The 21,809-nt window shown below is 36.4% G+C and overlaps 1 protein-coding gene across 27 annotated transcripts in view; it reads right to left on the reverse strand.

Moving 5' to 3' along the window:
• Window positions 1-21,809, reverse strand: part of TRPM3 (transient receptor potential cation channel subfamily M member 3) — an 845,347-nt gene that overhangs the window by 419,165 nt on the left and 404,373 nt on the right. For 7 of the 27 annotated variants that reach the window (XM_084987439.1, XM_084987364.1, XM_084987433.1 and 4 more), the window contains exon 1: window positions 6,478-6,697. The exons of the other annotated variants lie outside the window; for them this stretch is intronic. In XM_084987439.1, the coding sequence (XP_084843565.1) occupies window positions 6,478-6,480 (3 nt within the window). In that variant the 5' untranslated portion in view covers window positions 6,481-6,697. Of the gene's footprint in view, window positions 1-6,477; window positions 6,698-21,809 lie in introns of those variants that run through there. 27 annotated transcript variants of the gene reach the window in all.

Here is a 21,809-nt window from a genome sequence, read left to right on the forward strand (position 1 = left end):
CAGGAACTGAACTTTAACTTAAAAAAACAGCAATTCCCAAAGGTTTACAACTGTGAAGAGTTTCCTTCCTTGATACTGTTGAATTTTCATCTTCTTAGTCCTTCTATATGGTTGGGGAAAGAGAGCTGGTACTTTTGCCCTTCACATCTGAACAAGAAGATCACGATTTTCTTTGAAAGTCTTGGACTTCATTAATAATAGTAAGCTTCATATGTTATTCAGACTAAATTCCAATTGGTTTGGATAATTTAGACCTGGAAATTAGACATTCAACCAAACTCTATTTTCTAAAATGTTTCAAATAAAAAAAAAATCATATCTCCAGAGTCTCAATGAAGGCAGATCTAATAGGCACAAAATGACCCCTCTTCCCCTTTTTTATAGCCTAAAACAAATGCACATAGGAATTTCTACTTGTATAGGAAGGATTGGGCATTTCCCTTATATTTATTAAGCTATTATATGCCATACTCTGTTGTGGCACTTAAAACACTTTAAGTGTTTTAAATTAACTGTCATAACATCTGATCTTTAAAAATGGTATAAAAAGTTCTAACCTTATGCCTTTCATACAATGCAGAAATTATAGAGTATTTAAAGAATTCATCCAACATCATTCAGCTCAGAAATTCTGGCTCTTGAGTTGTGTACTTAATACCTATTCTATTTTGAGATGAGATATATTATTTCTTTTAGTCAACAAATCTACTACATGCAAAGTGCAGCCTTCAGCAGAAGATGTAGGACCTTCATATTAAAGAATGTTGTCTCTGCTTAGAGAGACAAAAAAGCACAGGCATGAAACAGGGAAATGTCTAAAAACTAGCAATTGAGTTCAAACCATTCCCTCTCCTTCACTACTGCTATTGACAATAAAAATGAAGAAAGCCTACTTTAAAGTTTCTGCCTAGAGCCTAGAAAATTTGATAAGGCACCATAAAGCAGTATAGTTTAAGAGCTTAGAAAAAGAAAAAAGCTTTCAGTTCAAGTTATGAGATAAATAGGTCTTGAAAGGTGACTCCTTGGATCCTGTTCCTTTATAACATGTTCTTAACCCAAAAAACTCACACTCTGTGCTTGAAAAGCCTATGTTGAAATGAAGGAAGGAACAATTCACTTCTCTTGGTTCTGGACTACTTGTTACTGTCACTGATGTCAGGATACTAAACAGTGTGTGTGTGTGTGTGTGTGTGTGTGTGTGTGTGTGTGTAAATATATACAGACACATTTGTAAATTTGTAAATATATATATTTACACATACACATGCATATGTTTAAAAACAAAACAAAAGCATACAATGCACAAAAAATGATCTTTTCCTGGAATCACAATTGAGAACTAGTCATGTTTCTTTCCCCCCTGTTCCAAACGAGGTTTGAAAATAGAAGCAGCACAACTGTGTCTCTCCAGAAATACTGTGTCTCCAAAGCTGGCATATCCCAAAGTTGATACAAATTATATCTTAAATAAGATAAGGAAGGACCTATTTACAAGAGACTTTGACATATATTTTCTAATATAAAAATTACCTTTTAGATGATCTATTTTGGAAGTGAATATGTGCCACCACTTGGTTGTTTTTGTTTGTTTGTTTGTTTTTGCCTTTTAGGGCCGCACTCCCAGCATAGGTTCCCAGGCTGGGGGTCGAATCAGAGCTGTATCTGCCGACCTACACCACAGCCACAGCAACTCGGGATCAGAGCTGCATCTGCAATGAACACCACAGCTCACAGCAATGCCACATCCTTAACCCAATGATCGAGGCCAGGGATTGAACCTGCATCCTCACGGATGCTAGTCAGATTCATTTCTGCTGAGCCATGATGGGAACTCCCTGTGCCACATCAGTTTTAAGAATTGCTCACTTTCAAGCTTCCTCATCTCTCACCTGAACTATGGCAGTATCTTTCTAAGGACTTTCCCTGTCTCATCATGAGGCTCACAACATCCACCCTTATTCTTTCACACCTTCAAGTTTATTCTATCATCTATGGAAGGAGCTTATATAGAGTCTATATGGAGCCAGGAAGAGAATTCAGTATTCCGTAAACTTGGATGAACAATAAAATATCTTTATTTTCACTAATCTCAGACAGAAATTTATCATTTCCTTCTCTGATGGAGAAACACATTTCAGTATTATTTGTAGTAGCTGTGAACTAGTCACCAAATAAAACCACAGACATTTACCTATCTCACTACAGTTGTAGCAAATATTCCTAAATATCATGTAAGCTCACCACCAGAGTTATCTCAGTTCTTAGACCTGCTCCTAGATCTTGTTATTTAATGCGTTTAATAAAGAGGCATGCATACTGCTATACTACAAATTTGCTTTTTAAATTTTGATCACTGTATGTCAATGTAATTTGTCTCCTTGGAAATTCTGTATGTCTATTTAAGGATTTTTAAAATTTTCATTTATTTATCATTCTCCTTGTTATTACTATTGCTTTTTAGGACCCCATCCACGGCATATGGAGGCTCCCAGGCCAGGGATCTACTCAGAGCTACAGTTGCCAGCCTACACCAGAGCCACAGCAATGCCAGATCCAAGCCGCATCTGCAACCTACACCACAGCTCACAGCAACGCCGGAAACTTAACCCACTGAGTGAGGCCAGGGATTGAACCCACAACTTTGTGGTTCCTAGTCAGATTCATTTCTGCTCTGCCACAACAGGAACTCCCTGTATGTCTGTTTAAAAACAAATTCTGAAAAGGGATCTCTGGGCTTTCCCAGACCGCTAAAGGAGTCCATGGCATATACACAAGAATTAACCTCTGCTCTGGAAGAGTTTTTCTAACTTTTTCATAATGTTACTCCCTTAACTTAAACTTCTTCCGTGACACCAAGCCACCTCACTAACAATGTCCAAATCCTTTATGGTTCACAGAACATCTGTGATCTATGCATCTCCCACTGTCTTATAACCTGTGTATTGATCCTGGTACTCTGCATTCCATCTCTTCCAAACAGTTTCTGGTTCCCAGATGTGCTGAACCATCACAGTTCTATCTCTGAGTACATTGCTTTCTCTGATAAAAATGTCTCTCCCTGATGGCTGGTAAATTCAAGACCCAGCTCAAGGGTACTTCTCTGTGACATTTTGCCTGACATGTTCACTTCGTGTCTCTGTGTCACATTTTGGTAATTCTTGCAATATTTCAGACCCTCTACCAGAAAAATGATTATGGCTTGCTGAAGGCTCAGATGATGGTTAGCATTTTTAGCAATGAAGTTGTTTAGTTTTTTTCTTTTTTGGGGGGTCGCACCCATGGCATTTGGAATTTCCCAGGCTAGGGGTCAAATCAAACTACAGCTGCCAGCCTACACCACAGCCACAGCCACACAGGATCTGAGCCATATCTGTAACCTACACCACAGCTCACAGCAACGCTGGATCCTTAGCCCACTGAGTGTTGTCAGGGATCAAACCTGCATCCTCATGGATACTAGTCGGGTTCATTTACTGCTGAGCCACGACAGGAACTCTAGCAATAAAGTATTTTTAAATTAAGATATGTACATTTTTTTTAGACATAATGCTAATGTACACAGTAGACTACAGTATAGTGTAAACATAAATTTTATGGACACTGGGAAACCAAAAAACTCATTTGTGACTCACTTTATTGCAATATGTACTTTATTACAGTGGTCTTTAACTGAACTCACAATATCTCCGCAGTATGCCTATATTTTATTAAGTCATGCTGATGGCTGTATGAAGAATAGATTATAGAATAGAACCCAGAAATCCAGTTGGAATAATTAGAGTATCCAGCTATGAGTGATGATAGTTTGTATTAGGGTCATGGTAGTGGAGGTAGAGAGAGGTGGATGGAAACAATTCTAGAGGTGAAGTCAACAAAATTTTCTAGTCTGCTTGAGAAAGAGAGAAAAGTCAAGAACAACTCTCAGGTCTGGGCTGTCAGCAGTTGGGTGGATCATGTCACTGATGGGGATCATGACTGAAGGAAGAACAGATTGGGGGTGAAAAATCAAGAGTTCAGTTTTGGATATGCCAAGTGTAAAATATCTATTAGGCATTCAGGTGCAAGTATCATATCTGGAGAACAGGGAATCCGTGTTTGGCAGGTAGCAGCACAGAAATGGTCATTGAAGCCGAGGGGCTTGATGAAATCATCTGTGGGATGAGCAAGGACAGAAAAGAGAAAGAGCTCCAGGAGGGCTGAGTGGGCACTGGCACCTGCACATGGTGGTTATTCTTTTCAGATTAGGGGCACTCTCCTTGGGGCAAAATGGGCAAATTCCAAGGGCCCAACCACCAGTGACCCAAAGTGCATACCACAGACGTGTACTCTGATTTCTGTAAGAGCAAATGGCTACAGTCAGGGAGGGAAAAAACCAACAGGAACTAGCTGTCACCCTGAAAGAGTAGTAATCACATCTCTATTTCAGAGATAATATATCTGGGATACAGACGGTCATACAGATCTGAGCTAAAATCTTGACTCCACTCTTTGTTGGCTGCATAAACCTGGATGAGTTATTTAATGTCTCCCAAACTTCATTAATAAAATGAAGCTGAAAAGGGAATTAAAGAAAATAATGGATACAATTCCAATGCCTAAAATATAATAAATGCCAAAAATGTGTTAGTTGCTGATGTGAAATACCTTGGTCAACACTAGTAATCCTGATTACTGTGCCTAGGAAATTTACTCCTGTGTATGCAACCCCAAAGCTTGTGGTCATTCATTTTTTCCATGACTCCTGTGCTTGAGAAATATCTGATTCTGTTTTTGTTTCTCTCATTTACTTCTCTAATGCTCCCTAAAAATAACTTTTAATACATTTATGTTTTAATTTGTCTCCTGAAACTAGCCCTGCCTTCTGCTTGCTCTCTGGCAAGATGTATGCAATTTCACATATCCCTTGCAAATGTGTTCCCAGGGATACTCATTGTTTCCCTCTTCCTCCTCCAAGCCCACCTTACTCTCCAGAGGAACCTCACCAGCTTACTCAGCATCCAGGGCTTGCCAGCAAAGCATCAAACACTGCTCTTTCCCTAAACTGCAGTTAAACATGTGGATTAGCTACATTCCTGCTGACTCTGCTTTTGTTGAGCATTCCAGTTAAGAAAACTTCAGCCACTGTGGAGGTGAGAAACAGAAAGACAGCAGTCAATTTATCCCTGATGATCAATTAGAAACATGTACTGAACCTAGTAAGATCATCTCCAAAACACCTTGTTTTCTGCAAAGTGTGTTATCCATGCTACTTTGTATTTGCACAAGTGATTCCTAATCGACAACCACCAATGCACATATAGGACTTTTGCAGAAATCAGAGCTTGTAGGTTTCCACATTTCCTGCTCCCTTCCTCTACGTGAGTTTGAGTGGTGTGTGTGTGTGTGTGTGTGTAATCTCATCACATTTTCTTATCTTACACTTGGTTGAAAATAGTCTTTATAGTGCAATACATGAGTTTTGCAGTTTCCAAACAGCATTTTCTAAGGTTAAAAATTCTAATTAACTTTCTCTGAACTGTCCTAATCAGTTTCCTAAAAGGATTTATTTGAAAAAAAAATACATTTAAATCAGCAGTTCAAGGACATTTTCTCTAGATCAGGGCAGATGAGAGGTAGAAGAGAGATGGATCACTCACTGCTTTTAACACTTATCTTTCCCAAAGTGTATCTGTTAGATTATTCCTTTAAAAAAATTCTCATCAACTTAATCTCCAAATCCAACATACTGGATCAATTTTTCTTTATATCTCTTATTATTTTAACATCTGTCATCCCTGCCTATCAAGTGTCCTTGAATCAATTAGGGAAGACATCTGGTAGGACTTTTTGACATTTTTCTTCCATTAGTCTGCAGCAGAATCTGCTAAAGAACAGTATGATGTTGTTTGCCTAGCCATTCATAATGCCACAACAAGAGCCATTTGTTTTAATTAGCTATGTCAGAGGTTTCCAGCATCTTTCCAGATGTGTGGGTAAGATGATGAATAAACACAGCATTCCAAGCTCTTAAAAATTAACTCGCCAAAATAAAGCCCTGCAAAACACAACAGCTGTCTGCCTTCATACACATGGATTCACACACATACATATTGCTGGACTTATTTATCTAATGTTCTATCTTGGTGTCCCAATTTTGGTTCCTGCCATAGTTTTACACTATTTCAGGAAGAAACTCCAATCTTGTCCCTTTTCCCTCTGTAATTCCCTGGATCCATTCACTCTGTATGCCTTTACCACATCTTTGAAATTGTCTATGGTTTGTCTACCCCAGTGGACGGAAGTTTAACTGTTTAAGGGCAATTACTGCCTTGTTCCCTTTTGTAATTACAGAATCTAGTGTCTGTATACATTGAAGGTATTACAGTCTATTGTTGAATTAATGAAAGGCCTTTCTTACTATTTCAGATGAACGGCCAATGATACCTTCTCCTGAGAAAGACTAAACACAAGTATCTTTAGAAATGGAATCCCACCTACCATTTAAAGGAATGAAGAACTTTGATCCATACACATGGGCTGACCTTGCTCATCTAGAGAGTGAAGTTTTAGGTGGTGAAATGCATAGATCCAAAATTGTTGAAAGTCACAGGGAATCTGATAGAAAAATGCTGTTTCCTTGTTCCCTGCTGCATAACGATACCAAAGGACGTGGGTCATCTATGTCTACTGCAGCAAACCCTGATTAGTCAAACCAAGTGAACTGGATATCCAGGAGCACTTGTTATGTTGGTTTATGGAGGACTGAGCAAACAGGGATGGTAAACATGGGGTTCCATTTATAGCCCATGGCCATGGCCCTCAGATTACTTTCCAGGTTAACAGTGAATCATTGGCTACGTCACAATACCAAGTCAAACTAACTTCTCACATCTAGGTCAGCCCACTGGGTCATTTCTAGTGTACTGAATACTGTCTGCTTTAATATTTCATTCAGAATTTCCTTTTCTTTTCACCTTTTTTTTTTTTCTTTTTAGGGCTGTACCTGCAGTGTATGGAAGTTTCAGGCTAGGGGTCAAATCAGAGCTGCAGCTGCCAGCCTATGCCACAGTTATGTCAGATCCGAGCTGTATCTGTGAACTACGCTGCAGCTTGTGGCAATGCTAGATTCTTAACCCACTGAGCGAGGCTAGGGATGGAACCTTCATCCTCAAGACAATATGTCAGGTTCTTAACCCACTGAGCCACAATGGGAACTCCTCTTTTCACTTTAACAGTAGCCTCAAGTTTCCTTTTGTTGAGTTGGGTAATTATCTGGTTAAAATGACACTAAAAGTTCTCACATGCACTACCTATTATTTCAAAATAACTAGAAATTTAGATTCAATTTCTTCTGATGTTATTTGGCACCCTTTACCATGTAGATGTGCAGAAAAACATTAGATCTCAGGAGCATGGGGACGGCTTGCCATTCTTTTTCACAAATGAAAGCAAACTTCTAATCAGTCATAAGTATACTTTAATAGGGATTTATGACTCCTGTTTTTTTTTTTTTTTTTCTTCTGTGGGTAGTATTAGGGCTACTTCTGCTTTAATTCTTTTTAATGTTCTCTTGAGTATGGTTTGTTGTTTGTGCCTTTAGAAGGACCAGATGGACAACAGTGAGCTCCAAACTCTCCCAATCACAGAGCTCAAAACACTTTGATGCCTTCAGTAAGGTATAGTTGTGTAACATTTTTATACTCATTAATCTAAATGCCTTCTTTGGTTTCACTTCACCTTTTCAAAATAAGGCTTTTGCATAGCCTTTCCCAGACTGTCTTTCCAATTTTTTTTTTTTTTGAATTTAGCCAATCAGAGTAAATTTTCGCCTTCCCTTTCAGAAGGTAGGCTAGCTTTTTTTGAAGGCCACATCATCTATATCTAGTTCAAGATGATCTTAGAACACACACACTCCATAGTTAATGTGACAGAATCCTCAGTGTTCAAGATTAGGTATCCATGTTAATTATAATCCACTGTAGATCTGTACTAGAATTTCATCTTTATTTATTTATTTATTTTGCATTTCTTGGATGAACTATTGTGCCCCTCCTGATATGCTGTGTGTCTACATTCTCTGAATTGATAGTCATTTATACAGTCTCAACATGCCTCTAATATCCACTTACTCAGCACCGAACAAGATCTCTCTAAGCTTCACAATAGAATATCCCACATCCCACATCCCACAACCCACACAAGAACAAGTAATACCTTATCCATATGCCTTCAAGCCTGTTTCTATTGTTTTCGGGTTATGGCTGTTGCTGAACAGTTGTTTTTAATTTTATTCTCTATTTATATAATCCATATATTATGCTTCAGTTGTATTTCTCAGTTTTAGTTTTTTCCTTCTCCTGATATAACCCCTTTTACTGAATTTTATTTGTATCAGTATCACTATTTTTTAGCTGTTTTCTAGTATGCACTCTCTCACCATCTTCTCCCACAAAAAAGGATACATTATTTACTCTCAGAATTCGGATTACAACATTGCAAAAACTACAGTATTACTATTGCAGCCTAGAAGTCTTAGAACTGTATTTCCACTTATTTTGCAATACCCATCTTCACACCTTCTTTAAAATCTTACTTTCCACCCTCTGTCCCCTGCAATACTACATAGCACACTGCTCATTTTCATACTTTCCAGAATTTTTTATTCCATACTTGCTATACAGAAGGCCCTGTGGCAGAAGACAGACACATATTCGAGGCATGATTCCGGCAAAGCCCCCTATTTGAGACTAACTGACAATCAGTACCTCCTTTAAGCTCCTTGGCCCCTTCCAATTTTACCTCAAGAGGAGTTATCCATTTTTCCTTCAATTCCAGTTGCCTTTCAGAGAAAGGAGCAGGCTGGCATGAAAGTACTTAGCAAAGATGAGTCATAGTATCTGGCCAATCTCCCACAGGGCCTCACAGGAAAGAATTATGAAGGCAGTGACCTAGTAATATGCTGTCCATCACTCCTGAAGTAGATTGCATGTGTGCTTTCAATTGAATTGACTTTTCCAGTTGTGTGAATGGGGCAGTCTTTGGATGTCCTTACTTTCTTGTTTAGACTCCTTCAAGTAGTGGTTTACCCTGGATGAATCCAGAAGAAAATTTCACTTCTTTTCAAATGCAAAAGGGTAAAGAGTTCAGAAGGTAATATCAGGGAAAATGAGAGACTGCAAATGCCAGTATAATTATTCCTCTACAATAATGCTTGAGAACACTTGGCTCCACATGTAGTATCTTGGATTTGGCATACTTTAATTGTCTGTTATTTTCAGCAAGGTGGCATTTTGAAGTTTTTGTTCCCTCACTGCAGAATGGATAAATACAGCATTTGACTCATATGTTGATCCAGGATTATTTTTATTCTCCAGCACCTTCCAGTGTCATACCAGAAAGAAAAAAAAAAAAAAGGTGCAACTCTTTCTGGGCATTCCTCCTGTAGATGGTCTAAAATATCTATACGGGACAGCATTCCTAGTGGTTTTCAGGAGAATCTGAAACAATCCACAGTGGGGTTCAGCAGGATCACTTGGGGGGAAATGTGTTTCTTTTCTTTGACTTCAGCATTGAGGCCTCATTTAAAAGTTAAGAGCCCCCTGCACAGGGAGGAGCTGTGCTAAGTCTTTAATTTCATATACTGCAACAGCTCCATGCTTTTCTGATCTCACTTATCCTCAGAAAGCTGTCAGAGATAGCCCCTGCAGAGACAGCTGACCCAAATTACGACTTCTTTCAGGGAAGGAAAACCCCTCTAGGACAAACAGGAAGCGATCTTTCAGCATAATGTATTCCCATTGGGAGCAAGTAAATAGTTTACTTTTCAGTTCAAAGCAGTGAATTCAAGGCACATAAGTTAGTTTTGGCTCAATGTGACCCTAAAATCAAGTCAAATGGAATGAGTTTATAATTCAGAGCCTTAAGATTCTGTTTGGCTGAACACTGAGGTTAAAATGTTGAGTTCTATCTCATTTTAGTTTTTTTTCTTTAGCCATTTCCAAAGCGCTGCTAAATTTTGGAAATAAAATAAAGAAAGTGCTAAATTGGCTTTCAGATCCATGACCAGGCCTCATCTGGTGTAAAAATAATCCCCTGAGGTGTGTGTGTTTAAATGAAAAATAAATTTTAAAGTGTATACAGTCAACCAAAATAAATTTTCAATCAAGTTGGGATCCAGAGAAATTTAGATTTTGCTTTTTAATTTATTTGACTTTCCTCTGGCAGTTGTCAAACTTATCTAGTTTTATTAGCTTTGGAGCTAATTAAACACAGTTTGCTGATTAAATAATATAATCATCTGTCATCAAAAAGGAAAGGGATCTTGCCCGTCATTAACCTAGACCCCTCACACAGTTAATATGAAGCTGACAATAAAGCATGTATCTGCTATTTAATCCATAGGATTGAAATAACTTGAAAAGGGAGGTTGGCTGTTTCTTTGTTTTTTGTTTTCAATTTTTTCCATTAGTATGCACAGAATAGCAATCTGTGCAAAATCAAGATGAAATTGTAACCACTTTATCTTACAATCTATCAGTTCTGTCACTTTCATAGAAGAAAATGATAATTGACTGATAAGTTTTGTTTCTATAAATATAATGCTAGCTAGGAAACAAACAAAATACATTGTTCTGTTAGAAGGATCTAAACAAATTACATGCAGAATATAAAATAATAATTTAGCCTGCTGAATTGCCTCAGTTCTACCTAACTGCCTCCTAGTCCCATAGATAAAATATTGGTGTAGAACATATTTGAATGGTGATTGGTGGATTGATAACTGAATAAATTCTGATTATTAGTGCTGTTGGAACCCAAAGCCATTTCTGGGCCACTCTAGTGTCAGGACCTGGGACTCAAGGTTGTCTTAGGTGGTGTGATGTGAGAACCCTTGGTTTTCCCCAAAGTAAGCCCAATGTGGGGATAATGTCTATAACCAATTGATCAGTCTCTGTGCCTTCTGATTCAGTTTATAAACCCTAGGATAACTAACAAATATAGAGATTAAAAAAAAAAATACACACGTGTCATTTTCCTTTGGGTTTTTGCATTTGTTCTTTCTATTAATGTCATTTTAAGCTTTAATATATCTCAGCAAACCTCTGCTACCTCATAGTTCTTGTATCAAAAGTTATAATATTCCTACTGGCCTACATAATTTCTGAACAGATATACTGAACTACTCCTAATGCCCTGATACCATACAATGCCCATAACAAAAAAGCTGGGAACAACAGAGACACACTAAAAAATAAAACCAAACACTCTCCTCTATTTTTTGCCCTCCTATAAAAATAGCAAATCCCTAATCCTGGATGTAGCAAAGCAAAAAAATCATCTAATTAAAGGACTACATTGCTGATGTTCATGTGTCCAGGCAGCCATTTTTGTTTTGTGTTTTTCTCACATGCAATTGGTGGTTTTATTTTATTTTTTAAATTTTAATGGCATATAGTTGACCCACAGTGCTGTGTTAGTTTCAGGAGTACAGCAAAGTGGATCAGTTATAAACACATAGGCCTTGTTGAGTAGATTTCCCAGTGTTATAAGTAGGCCCTTGTTACTTGATCTATTATACATATAGTAGTGTGTATATGTTAATCCCAACCTCCTGATTTATCCCATCATGTATTCCCTTTGGTAGCTGTTTCTTTGGCTTCTGAATTATTGGGTCTGTTCTGTTTTGTAAGTTCTTTCGTATCATTTATTATTAGATTCCACACATTAGTGATCTCATATAATATTTGTCTTTCTCTGTCTGGCTTACTCAGTATGATAATTTCTAGGTCCATCCATGTTGCTGCAATGGCATTATTTCATGCTTTTTTATGACTAAGCAATACTCCATTGTATGTATGTACCATGTCTTCTTTATATATTCCTCTGTTGATGGGCATTTAGGTAGCTTTCAAGTCTTGGCTATTATAAATAGTGCTTCAATGAACACAGGGGTGCATGTATATTTTCAAATTATGATTTTTCCCCATATAGATGTCCAGGAGTGGGACTGCTGGATCACACAATAGTTCTATATTTACTGTTTTAAAGAACTTCCATACTCTTCTCCATAGTGTGTGCAGTAGCTTACATTACCACCAAGAGTGTAGGAGGGTTCGCTTTCCTCCACATCCTCTCTGGGATTTATTGTTTGTAGACATTTTGATGACAGTCATTCTGACTAGTGTGAGGTGATACTCATTATAATTTTGATTTACAGTTCTCCAATAATTAGTGATGCTGAGTATCCTGTGTGCTTTCTGACCATATGTCTGTCTTCTTTGAAGAAATGTATGTTCATATCTTCTGACCATTTTTTAATCGGGTTGTTTGCTTGTTTTGATCTATCACTGTATGAGATGTTCATAAATTTTGGAGATTAATCTCTTGTCGGTCACTTTGCAAAGATTTTCTCCCATTCTGTGGGTTGTCTTTTTTTTTTTTTTTTAATGATTTCCTTTGTTGTGCAAAACCTTTTAAGTTTAATTAGGTCCCATTTATTTCTGTTTGGCTTTTCATTATTCTAGGAGGTGGATCCAAAAAGATATTGCTAGGCAGGTATTTTGATTTCTAACGCAAGAGGGAGTATGATATACATCACATCCATGGTATGGTAGTAGTAACTTGGAACTTATTCTTTTCTGTTTTCCCTTTGCTATTCAGTTGACAGGGGCATATATGAAAGAGATGGGGGCTGCCCAAGATAGTTTCACATAACGCTAAGGAAAAAAGGAATTATCTTTGTAATGGCACACAGGCCACAGACCACATATTGGGTCTTAGATGCCCCCTTGTGGTTAACGAGCTAACAGAGATGGAATAAGTGAGCAATTAAGGGGTAGGGGGACAGTGAGGGGGTGCAAACTTGTTTCTTACATACACTTTTCACTTTCTATGCTCCAGGTACACCGACCTTGCTTAATTCTCAAATGCATCACGTTCCCTTCTCGCTTTTGTTCTTTTCATGTGCTGTTCCCTGTGCTTAGAATACTTTCATCCATCCCACTTGCCTTGTTAACTTTCATCCACCTGTCAAAGTTCACCTTTGACATTAATTCAAGGAAACATTCCCTGTACATGTACTAGGTAATTTTATGTATTACATGTCATAAGCAATCATCAGTTGTTAGAAATACTTTTCTAGATTGAAACCGGAGCCAGTGCTTTTAGCTTTGGAACTTTAAAAAGAATGTCAGTCTCCAGAAAACTATCTAATACAAGGGACCACATTTCTTTTTAATGCCAGCTCTCAGAGTAAATCAAAGACCAACTTTTTATCCATGTAACACAATTATTCTCCACTGGGGTTTTCACTAAAACTTCATCCATCATGTTGATCATTTTTCTGCTTTGACTCTTTTCTCTTTCCATAACATATGTCTCTTCTCTAATAACATCTACCACACCTCAGATATAACAGGCATTTAATGAAGGTCTATTTGATTAGGATGACCAATTTATTTATTACCTTTAATATGTAAGCCCAAGCTCTAATAAATTACAAAATTAGTATATGGCATAGCTATAATTTAAATTATCTTTTATATAGATATCCTTTTTGTCCCTCAACTTTTTATTTGAAAAAATTTCAGATATGCTTTTGAGTTGAAGTAATTGTACAATAAGGATTTCTGTACCTTCAGCTAGATATATTCTCCACATACATCCTTTAGAAGTATTCGAATGCAAGTTGAAGATATCATGACACGTCATCCCCAAATACCTCAGCATGTATCACTTAAGAACATTTTCTTAAACAACCACAATACCAATATCACAACCAAGAAATTCAACATGGAAAAGTATGATTTAATAAAGAGCCCATAATAAAAAGCCCAAGTTTTCCAGAGATGTGTTTAATAACTTTTGCTGTTGTTGTTAACTCTAGTCCTCAGTCAAGGATTATTTACAGCCTTTTGTTGTCAAGTCTCTCTGGTATCTCTTTTAATGTAGAATAACTCTATTATCCTTTATGTTTCTAATTTTCTGGTCATTCATTACACTGACATTTTCAAAGAGGTTTGATATCTTGTATGATTTTTCAACATACTGACCTGTCTGACTGTAGTTTCAAGATTAGATTTAGCTTAAATATTTTGAATCCTCCGAATCTTGATTTTTTTTTTTTTCACATGACAGTATATCCTGGAAATAATTCCACAGAAGTTCAAGGACAGTTTCCTCCTTCTCTGGGTGTTCTTATGTTCAGAGTACTTCAAAGTACTATGAAAGTGTCCCCATACCGTGACACTTTGAATTTTATCATTTGAGGCCTTTCACATTTGTTCTGTGGTCTCTATCAATTAAACCAGAGCTTTTCTTGTGAAAATCTGCTAAGCAAAAAGAAAGCCAAAGAACTAAAGTTATTTAGATCAATTTACTAAAGATCTGGGGCCTATTTTTGTTTTGAATGGAATATCCATACTTGTCACACTGAGGAGCAGGTTTTCGACAGTTCCCTACATACTTGTTTTAGTCTAAAAATAAAATTACAGCAAAATTACCAACTGTAAGTATATTGAAGTTATCATCAATACTTTTTGTCTTTTTGCCATTTCTAGGGCTGCTCTTGCGGCATATGGAAGTTTCCAGGCTAGGGATCTAATCGGAACTGTAGCCGCTGGCCCTTGCCACAGCCACAGCAATGCAGAATCCGAGCCACGTCTGCAACCTATACCACAGCTCACAGCAATGCCGGATCCTCAACCCACAGAGCAAGGCCAGGGACCAAACCCACAACCTCATGGTTCCTAGTCGGATTCGTCAATCACTGAGCCACGACGGGAACTCCATCAATACCCCTTTTTAAAACTGTGGTAAAATACACATAACATAAAATGTACCTTTTAAACCATTCCTAAGTGTACTGTTCAGTGGTATTAATTACATTCACACTGTTCAGCAACGATGACCAATATCCAGCTCCAGAACTTTTATCATCTTCTCGAGCTGAAACCCTATACTCACTAATCACTTCCCATTTCTGCCTCTCAACACCCAGTCCCTAGCAATCATCATTTTTTTCTTTTTTCCTTATGAATTTAACTATTCTAGGTATCTTATAAAGTAGAATCATGCTGACTTATTTCACTTAGCATAATGTATTCAAGGTTCTTCCATGGTGTAGTATGTGTTATATTTTCCTTCCTTTTTAAGAATGAAAACTGTATGTATATAACACATTTTGTTTATTCATTCATCCTTCCATGGATACATGGGTTGCATCCATCATTTGATTATTGGGAATAATGCTGCTATGAACATGGCTGTACAAATATCTGTTTAAGACCCTGTTGTCCAATTCATCTGGGTATATACTAAGAAGTGGAATTGGTGGATCATATAGTAATTCTATTTTTAATTTTTTGAGGAACTGCCATAATATTTCCCATAGTGGCTGCACTATTTGACATTTCCTATCAATAGTACACAAGGGTTCCAATTTATCTACATCCTCAACAACACCTTGTTATTTTCCTTTTTTAAAAAGTAACTGACTATCCTAATGGTATTAAGTGCTATCTTACTAGGGAACATACCTTTTGCGCTTATAGTGTATTTATATTACAATATTAACTTATAAATACAAGATTCAGATTCAGCCAATTGAGCACTGTGCCTCTATGTGCCAAATATTGTGTTATATACTCTTCTAAACATTTTCACATTTACTGCATACAGCACCCCAACTAGTATACTTCTTACATAAATACATTAGAAAAACTTTCAAAACTGCCTAAGAGACTTGGGTAAGGCAGTCATGACATTGCTCTGCTATGCTAAGTTTCCTGATCTCTTTAAACAAACTGATTAACCTCCTAAAGAAAAGAGGTAAGAAAGGAGAGAAAAGGTAACAATTATATGGAAATACAAAAGACCCCAAATAACCAAAGCAATATTGAAAAAGAAAAATGGAACTGGAGGAATCGAGCTCCCTGACTTCAGACTATACTACAAAGCTACAGTCATCAAAAGAGTACGGTACTGGCACAGAAACAGAAATATAGATCGACAGAACAGGATAGAAAGCCCATAAATAAACCCAAGAACCTATGTTCAACTAATCTACGACAAAGGAGGCAAACACAGTAGAAGAAAGACAGCCTTTTCAATAAGTGGTGCTGGGAAAACTGAGCTACATGTAAAAGAATGAAATTAGAGCACTCTATAACACCATACATAAAAATAAACTCAAAATGGATTAAAAACCTAATGTAAAGCCAGATACTATAAAACTCCTAGAGTAAAACATAGGCAGAACACACTTTGACATAAATCACAGCAACATCCTCTTTGATTCACTTCCTAGAAAAATGACAATAAAAACAAAAATAAACCAAAAGGACCTAATTAAACTCAAAAGCTTTTGTACAGCAAAGGAAACCATTAAAAGAATGAAAAGACAACCCACAGATTGGGAGAAAATCTTTGCAAATGATGCAACCTAAGGCCCTAATCTCCAAAATATACAAACAACTCATACAACTCAACAATACACACAAAAAACCCCAATTGAAAAATGGGCAGAAGACCTGAATAGACATTTCTGCAAAGAAGACATAGGAATGGCCAGTAGGCACATGAAAAAATGCTCGACCTTACTAAATATTAGAGAAATGCAAATCAAAACTACAATGAGGCCCCACCTCATACCAGTCAGAATGGCTAGCATTAACAAGTCAACAAATAACAAATTCTGGAGCAGGTATCAAGAAAAGGGATACTTCCTTCACTGCTGGTGGGAATGTAAATTGGTAAAACCACTATGGAAAACAGTATGGATATTCCTCAGAAAACTAAATATAGAACTACCATTTGATTTAGCAATTCCACTCCTGGGAAAAATTTCATTCAAAAAGATACATGCACCCTATGTTCACTGCAGCACTATTCACAATCGCCAAGACATGGAAACAACCTAAATGTCCACTGATAGAAGAAGGGATTAAGAAGATGTGATACATATATACAATGGAATACTACTTAGCCATAAAAAGAACAGAATAATGCCATTTGCAACAACATGGATGCAACTTAAGATTCTCATTACTAGGTGAAGTAAGTCAGAAAGAGAAAGACAAATACCACATGACATCACTTATGTCATAAGTGGAATCTAAAATATGGTACAAATGAACCTATCTACACAACAGAAACAGACTCATAGACATGGGGAACATACTTGTGGTTGCCAAGGGGAAGTGGGGGAGAAGTGGGATGGATGGAGAGTTTGGGGTTAATAGATGCAAACTATTACATTTAGAATGGATAAGCAATGAAGTCCTACTGTACAGAACAGGGAACTATATCCAATCTCTTGGCATAAAATATGATGGAAGATAGTATGAGAAAAAGAATGTATGTATGTGTATGACCGGGTCACTGTGCTGTACAGAAGAAACTGACACAACACTGTATATCAACTGTAGCCAAATATAAATTTTAAAAAATACTGGAGTTCCCATTGTGGCACAGTGGAAATGAATCCAACTAGTATCCATGAGGATACAGGTTTTATCCTTGGCCTTGCTCAGTGGGTCAGGGATCTGGCATTGCGGTGAACTGTGGTGTCGGTCGCAGAGGAGGCTGTGTTGCTGTGGCTGCAGTGTAGGTAGGCAGGTGTAGCTCCAATTTGAGCCCTAGCCTGAGAACTTCCACATGCTGCAGGTGTGGCCCTAAAAAGAAAATTTTAAAAATGAAAAAGGAAAAAAGGAAGTAATTATATAAATATAAATGAAGAAAAATTAAAGGATAAAAATTTGTGTGCTGGATCAGAAAACAAGCAAAAAAACAAAAGCAAACAAAAAAGAAGCAACCTAAAAATCCCCAAAGAACTAATAATTATATGCTGATTATAAGAAACACATTATAAATATAAGAATATAAAAAGATTTAAAATTAAATGGTAGAAAATATTTACTATGTAAACACGAAGCACAGAAAGATATGGTAATCTCAAACAAGATAGGTTTTGAGGCAAGAAGCATTATTAGTGATAAAGAAGGCTCTTTCATGATGACAAAAGGTCAATTAGCATAAGAAATTTAATGTGCATATACTTATTTACATAGACTTAAAATTTATAAAGTAAAAACTGACTGAACCAGTAAAAGAAATTTCATAGTAACAGTGGAAAATTATAACACACCTTTCTCATAATGGATAGAATAAGTGGTAAAAATATTACCAAGGGTATAGAAATAACAAATAGAAATGACCTAACTTAAATATATAGAACACTCTACCCATCATCTATTGAATACATACTCTTTGTGAATGCAAACAAACAAAAAAGTGTTTGCCAAAATCATTCATATTTTAGGCCTTAAAGTAAAATCCACAATTTTTTCACTGGAATTAAAACACACAAAAATTTTCTCTGATCACAGTGGAACAGAGATAGACTTCAATAATAAAAAGATAACTGATGTTTGAAAGCTGAGAAATATATTTCTGAGTAATTCATGAGTCAAATATAAAATAAAAATGGAAATTATAGAATTTTTAGAATGGGTACACAATGAAAGGTTAATGTATTATAATTTGCAGGATGTATTTAAGGTGATATCTATTATTCATCAAGAAAATACAAATTAAAACTATAATGAGGTTAAACAAAATCTACTCACCAAACTGGGTAACATTAAAATAACTACCAAGACTAACTACTGGTGAAGAAACTGATGAGGGAGAATGAGAATGTAAAACAGCAAAATCTAGAAATACTATTTAAAAGTATTCATTAAACTTGAAAATATTTATATTCTATAATATAGTAATTATAGGAGTTCCCGTCGTGGCGCAGTGGTTAACGAATCCGACTAGGAACCATGAGGTTGCGGGTTCGGTCCTTGCCCTTGCTCAGTGGGTTAACGATCCGGCGTTGCCGTGAGCTGTGGTGTAGGTTGCAGACGCGGCTCGGATCCCGCGTTGCTGTGGCTCTGGCGTAGGCCAGTGGCTACAGCTCCGATTCAACCCCTAGCCTGGGAACTTCCATATGCCGCAGGAGCGGCCCAAGAAATAGCAACAACAACAACAACAACAAAAAGACAAAAGACAAAAAAAAAATATATATATATATATAGTAATTATATATGCCCAACAGAAAGTATGTATGTGAATGCCTAAAGATAGGCAAAAGAAGAGTTAAAGTAACATATTCACAATAGCCAAACTGGAAAAAAATAAACCTCAGAGTTGCAATAATGACATTGCGGTATTTTACTACAAAATCTACTTTGTAGCAACAAAGACAAAAGAATTACTGCCAAATATGACCACGCAGATGTCTCATAAATTTAATGTTAAGTAAAAGCAGCCAGGCCAAAAGATTAATATTGTATCTCTCAATTTATAAAACAATTCAAAGTCAAATAAAACATATATAGTGTTAAATTTTGGAGAAGGATACGTAATAATTGGAGTAGTGCAAACAAGTTTTTGGGGGTATTGGTAACGTTCTATTTATTGTGAAAATACATCAAGCTTTACCTATGCTTCAATAAGAAAATTTATTCCAAAAAGATTGACAATATGTAACTTGAGGACTAGTAAGAAATGCATCATTCAAATGCGAAGTAATCTAAAATGTGACTTAAGTTTGACAATTGATGGGAACAGTCTATTTTGACTTGGTAATAGGAACATTTTTATGAGAATGGCCCGTGGGGTATTATTTGGCACAGGATAGAAATCTATGATTAAATATTTATACTTTTAAAAAGCTAATAAAGTCTATTGATTTTCAACGTTTCAAATCAGGCTATAAACAAGACAATTATCAATACAAAACAGAATAAAAATTTTGAAAAGTTCAACAATACATAAGAGAATATGAGGTGAAAGTGCTGGGGAAGCAGTAATGGCACCTAACAAAAGTAGAAGTCAAGAGATGAAGGTCCAGGTATGTCCTTTTAAGGTATACAAGTGACCAGTGAAAACAAACTTAAAAATAGTGGTTTAACCACAGCAAAAGGTAGAAAGGAGAAGGAGTAAGGATTGATTTAAGTGAGCTAAGACACAATATATCATAGTAGACAGTAAATGCATAACATCGAAAGTTGATAATTCAAGAGGTAGCAATATAAGCATGTTATTAAGAGATAAAGGGTAAACCACCATAATAAACCAAAATGCAATTAGTTCACAGTTCTTGCCTTCAGGAGGTTGGAATAAGAATTTAAGTGGATTTTATATATAGTAGTGTGTATACATCAATCCCAACCCCCAATATATTCCCCCTTCAATTTTCCCCTTTGGTAAAGTTTCATTTCAAAATCTTTGAGTCTGCTTCTGTTTCGTAAGTTCTACTGTATCATTTTTTATATTGCATATATTAGTGATCTCATATGATATTTGTCTTTCCCTGAATTACTTCACTTAGTATAATTTCTAGGTCCATCCCTGTTGCTGCAAATGGCATTATTTTGTTCTTTTTTATGACTGAGTAGTATTCCATTGTATATATGTACTATATCTTCTTTACCCAATCCTCTGTTGATGAACATTTAGGTTGCTTCCACGTCTTGGCTTTTGTAAATACATATTACCATGTAAAAAATAAACAGGTAGGGGAGTACCCGTCGTGGCACAGTGGTTAACAAATCCGACTGGGAGCCATGAGGTTGCGGGTTCGGTCCCTGCCCTTGCTCAGTGGGTTAAAGAATCCGGCGTTGCCGCGAGCTGTGGTGTAGGTTGCAGACGCGGCTCGGATCCTGCGTTGCTGTGGCTTTGGCGTAGGCCGGAGGCTACAGATCCGATTCGAACCCTAGCCTGGGAACCTCCATATGCCGCAGGAGAGGCCTTGAAACGGCAAAAAGACAAAAAAAAGAAAAAACAGGTAACAAGGACCTACTGCATAGCACAGGGAAACTTAATACTGTGCAATAACCTATATGGAAAACAGATCTGAAATAGGAATGGATATATGCATATGTATGACTGATTTACTTTTCTGTATGTCTGAAATTAACACAACTTTGTAAATCAACTATATTTCAATATTTTTTTAAAAGTACAATGAATATGAATAAAAGATTCAAGTGGAGCATAGGCTGTTGCTTTTCGTTAAAAATTCACATCATAAATTAAATATAAAGCAAATTTGAAAAAGAATAAAGTGGGAGGACTCGCTCTCCCCAAAATCAAATCTCACTATATATCTACATTACTGAAGAGAGTAAGATATTTGTAAAGATATATTTACATAGAATAATGAAACTGAATAAAGAACCCAGAAATAGGCCTGCACAAATACACCAAGCTGATTTTTGACAAAGGTGCAAAAGCAATTTATCGGGAAGGATAGTTTTTTCAAGAAATGATACCGGAGTGATTAGAATCCATGAGCAAAATGAATAAACAAGTAAACCTCAACCTAAACTTAAACATATAAAAATTAACTAACTCAAAATAGATCACAGACTTATATTGCAAAACACAAAACTATAAAAAATTTAGAAAAGAAAACAGAAAAATCGTTTAGATCTAGGTTTAGGTAAAGAACTCTTATTTAATCTTGATACTAACAGCACAATCTTTAAAAGGGAAAATGGATAATTTAGACCTTATCAAAATTTAAAAATTTTGTTCTTTGAAGTACCCTGCTACGTGATAAAAACATAAGCTATAGAATTGAATAAAGTATTTGTAAACCTACATACCCAGCAAAAGACTATTACCTAGAATACATAACATCTGTTAAAACTCTAGAGTAAAAAAAATAATCCAATTAGAAAATCAGCAAAAGAGATGAACAGAAGAGGAACTAAAGATGGCAAATGAGCATATAAAAAGATGTTGAACATCATTAGACATCAGAAAAAATACAAATT

This window comes from Sus scrofa, chromosome 1 (genome assembly GCF_054392235.1).
Source record: "Sus scrofa isolate SSC_HxYL_T2T_F1_AM1 chromosome 1, Sscrofa_HxYL_maternal_Yorkshire_Landrace_v2.0, whole genome shotgun sequence".
Taxonomy (NCBI): Eukaryota; Metazoa; Chordata; class Mammalia; order Artiodactyla; family Suidae; genus Sus; species Sus scrofa.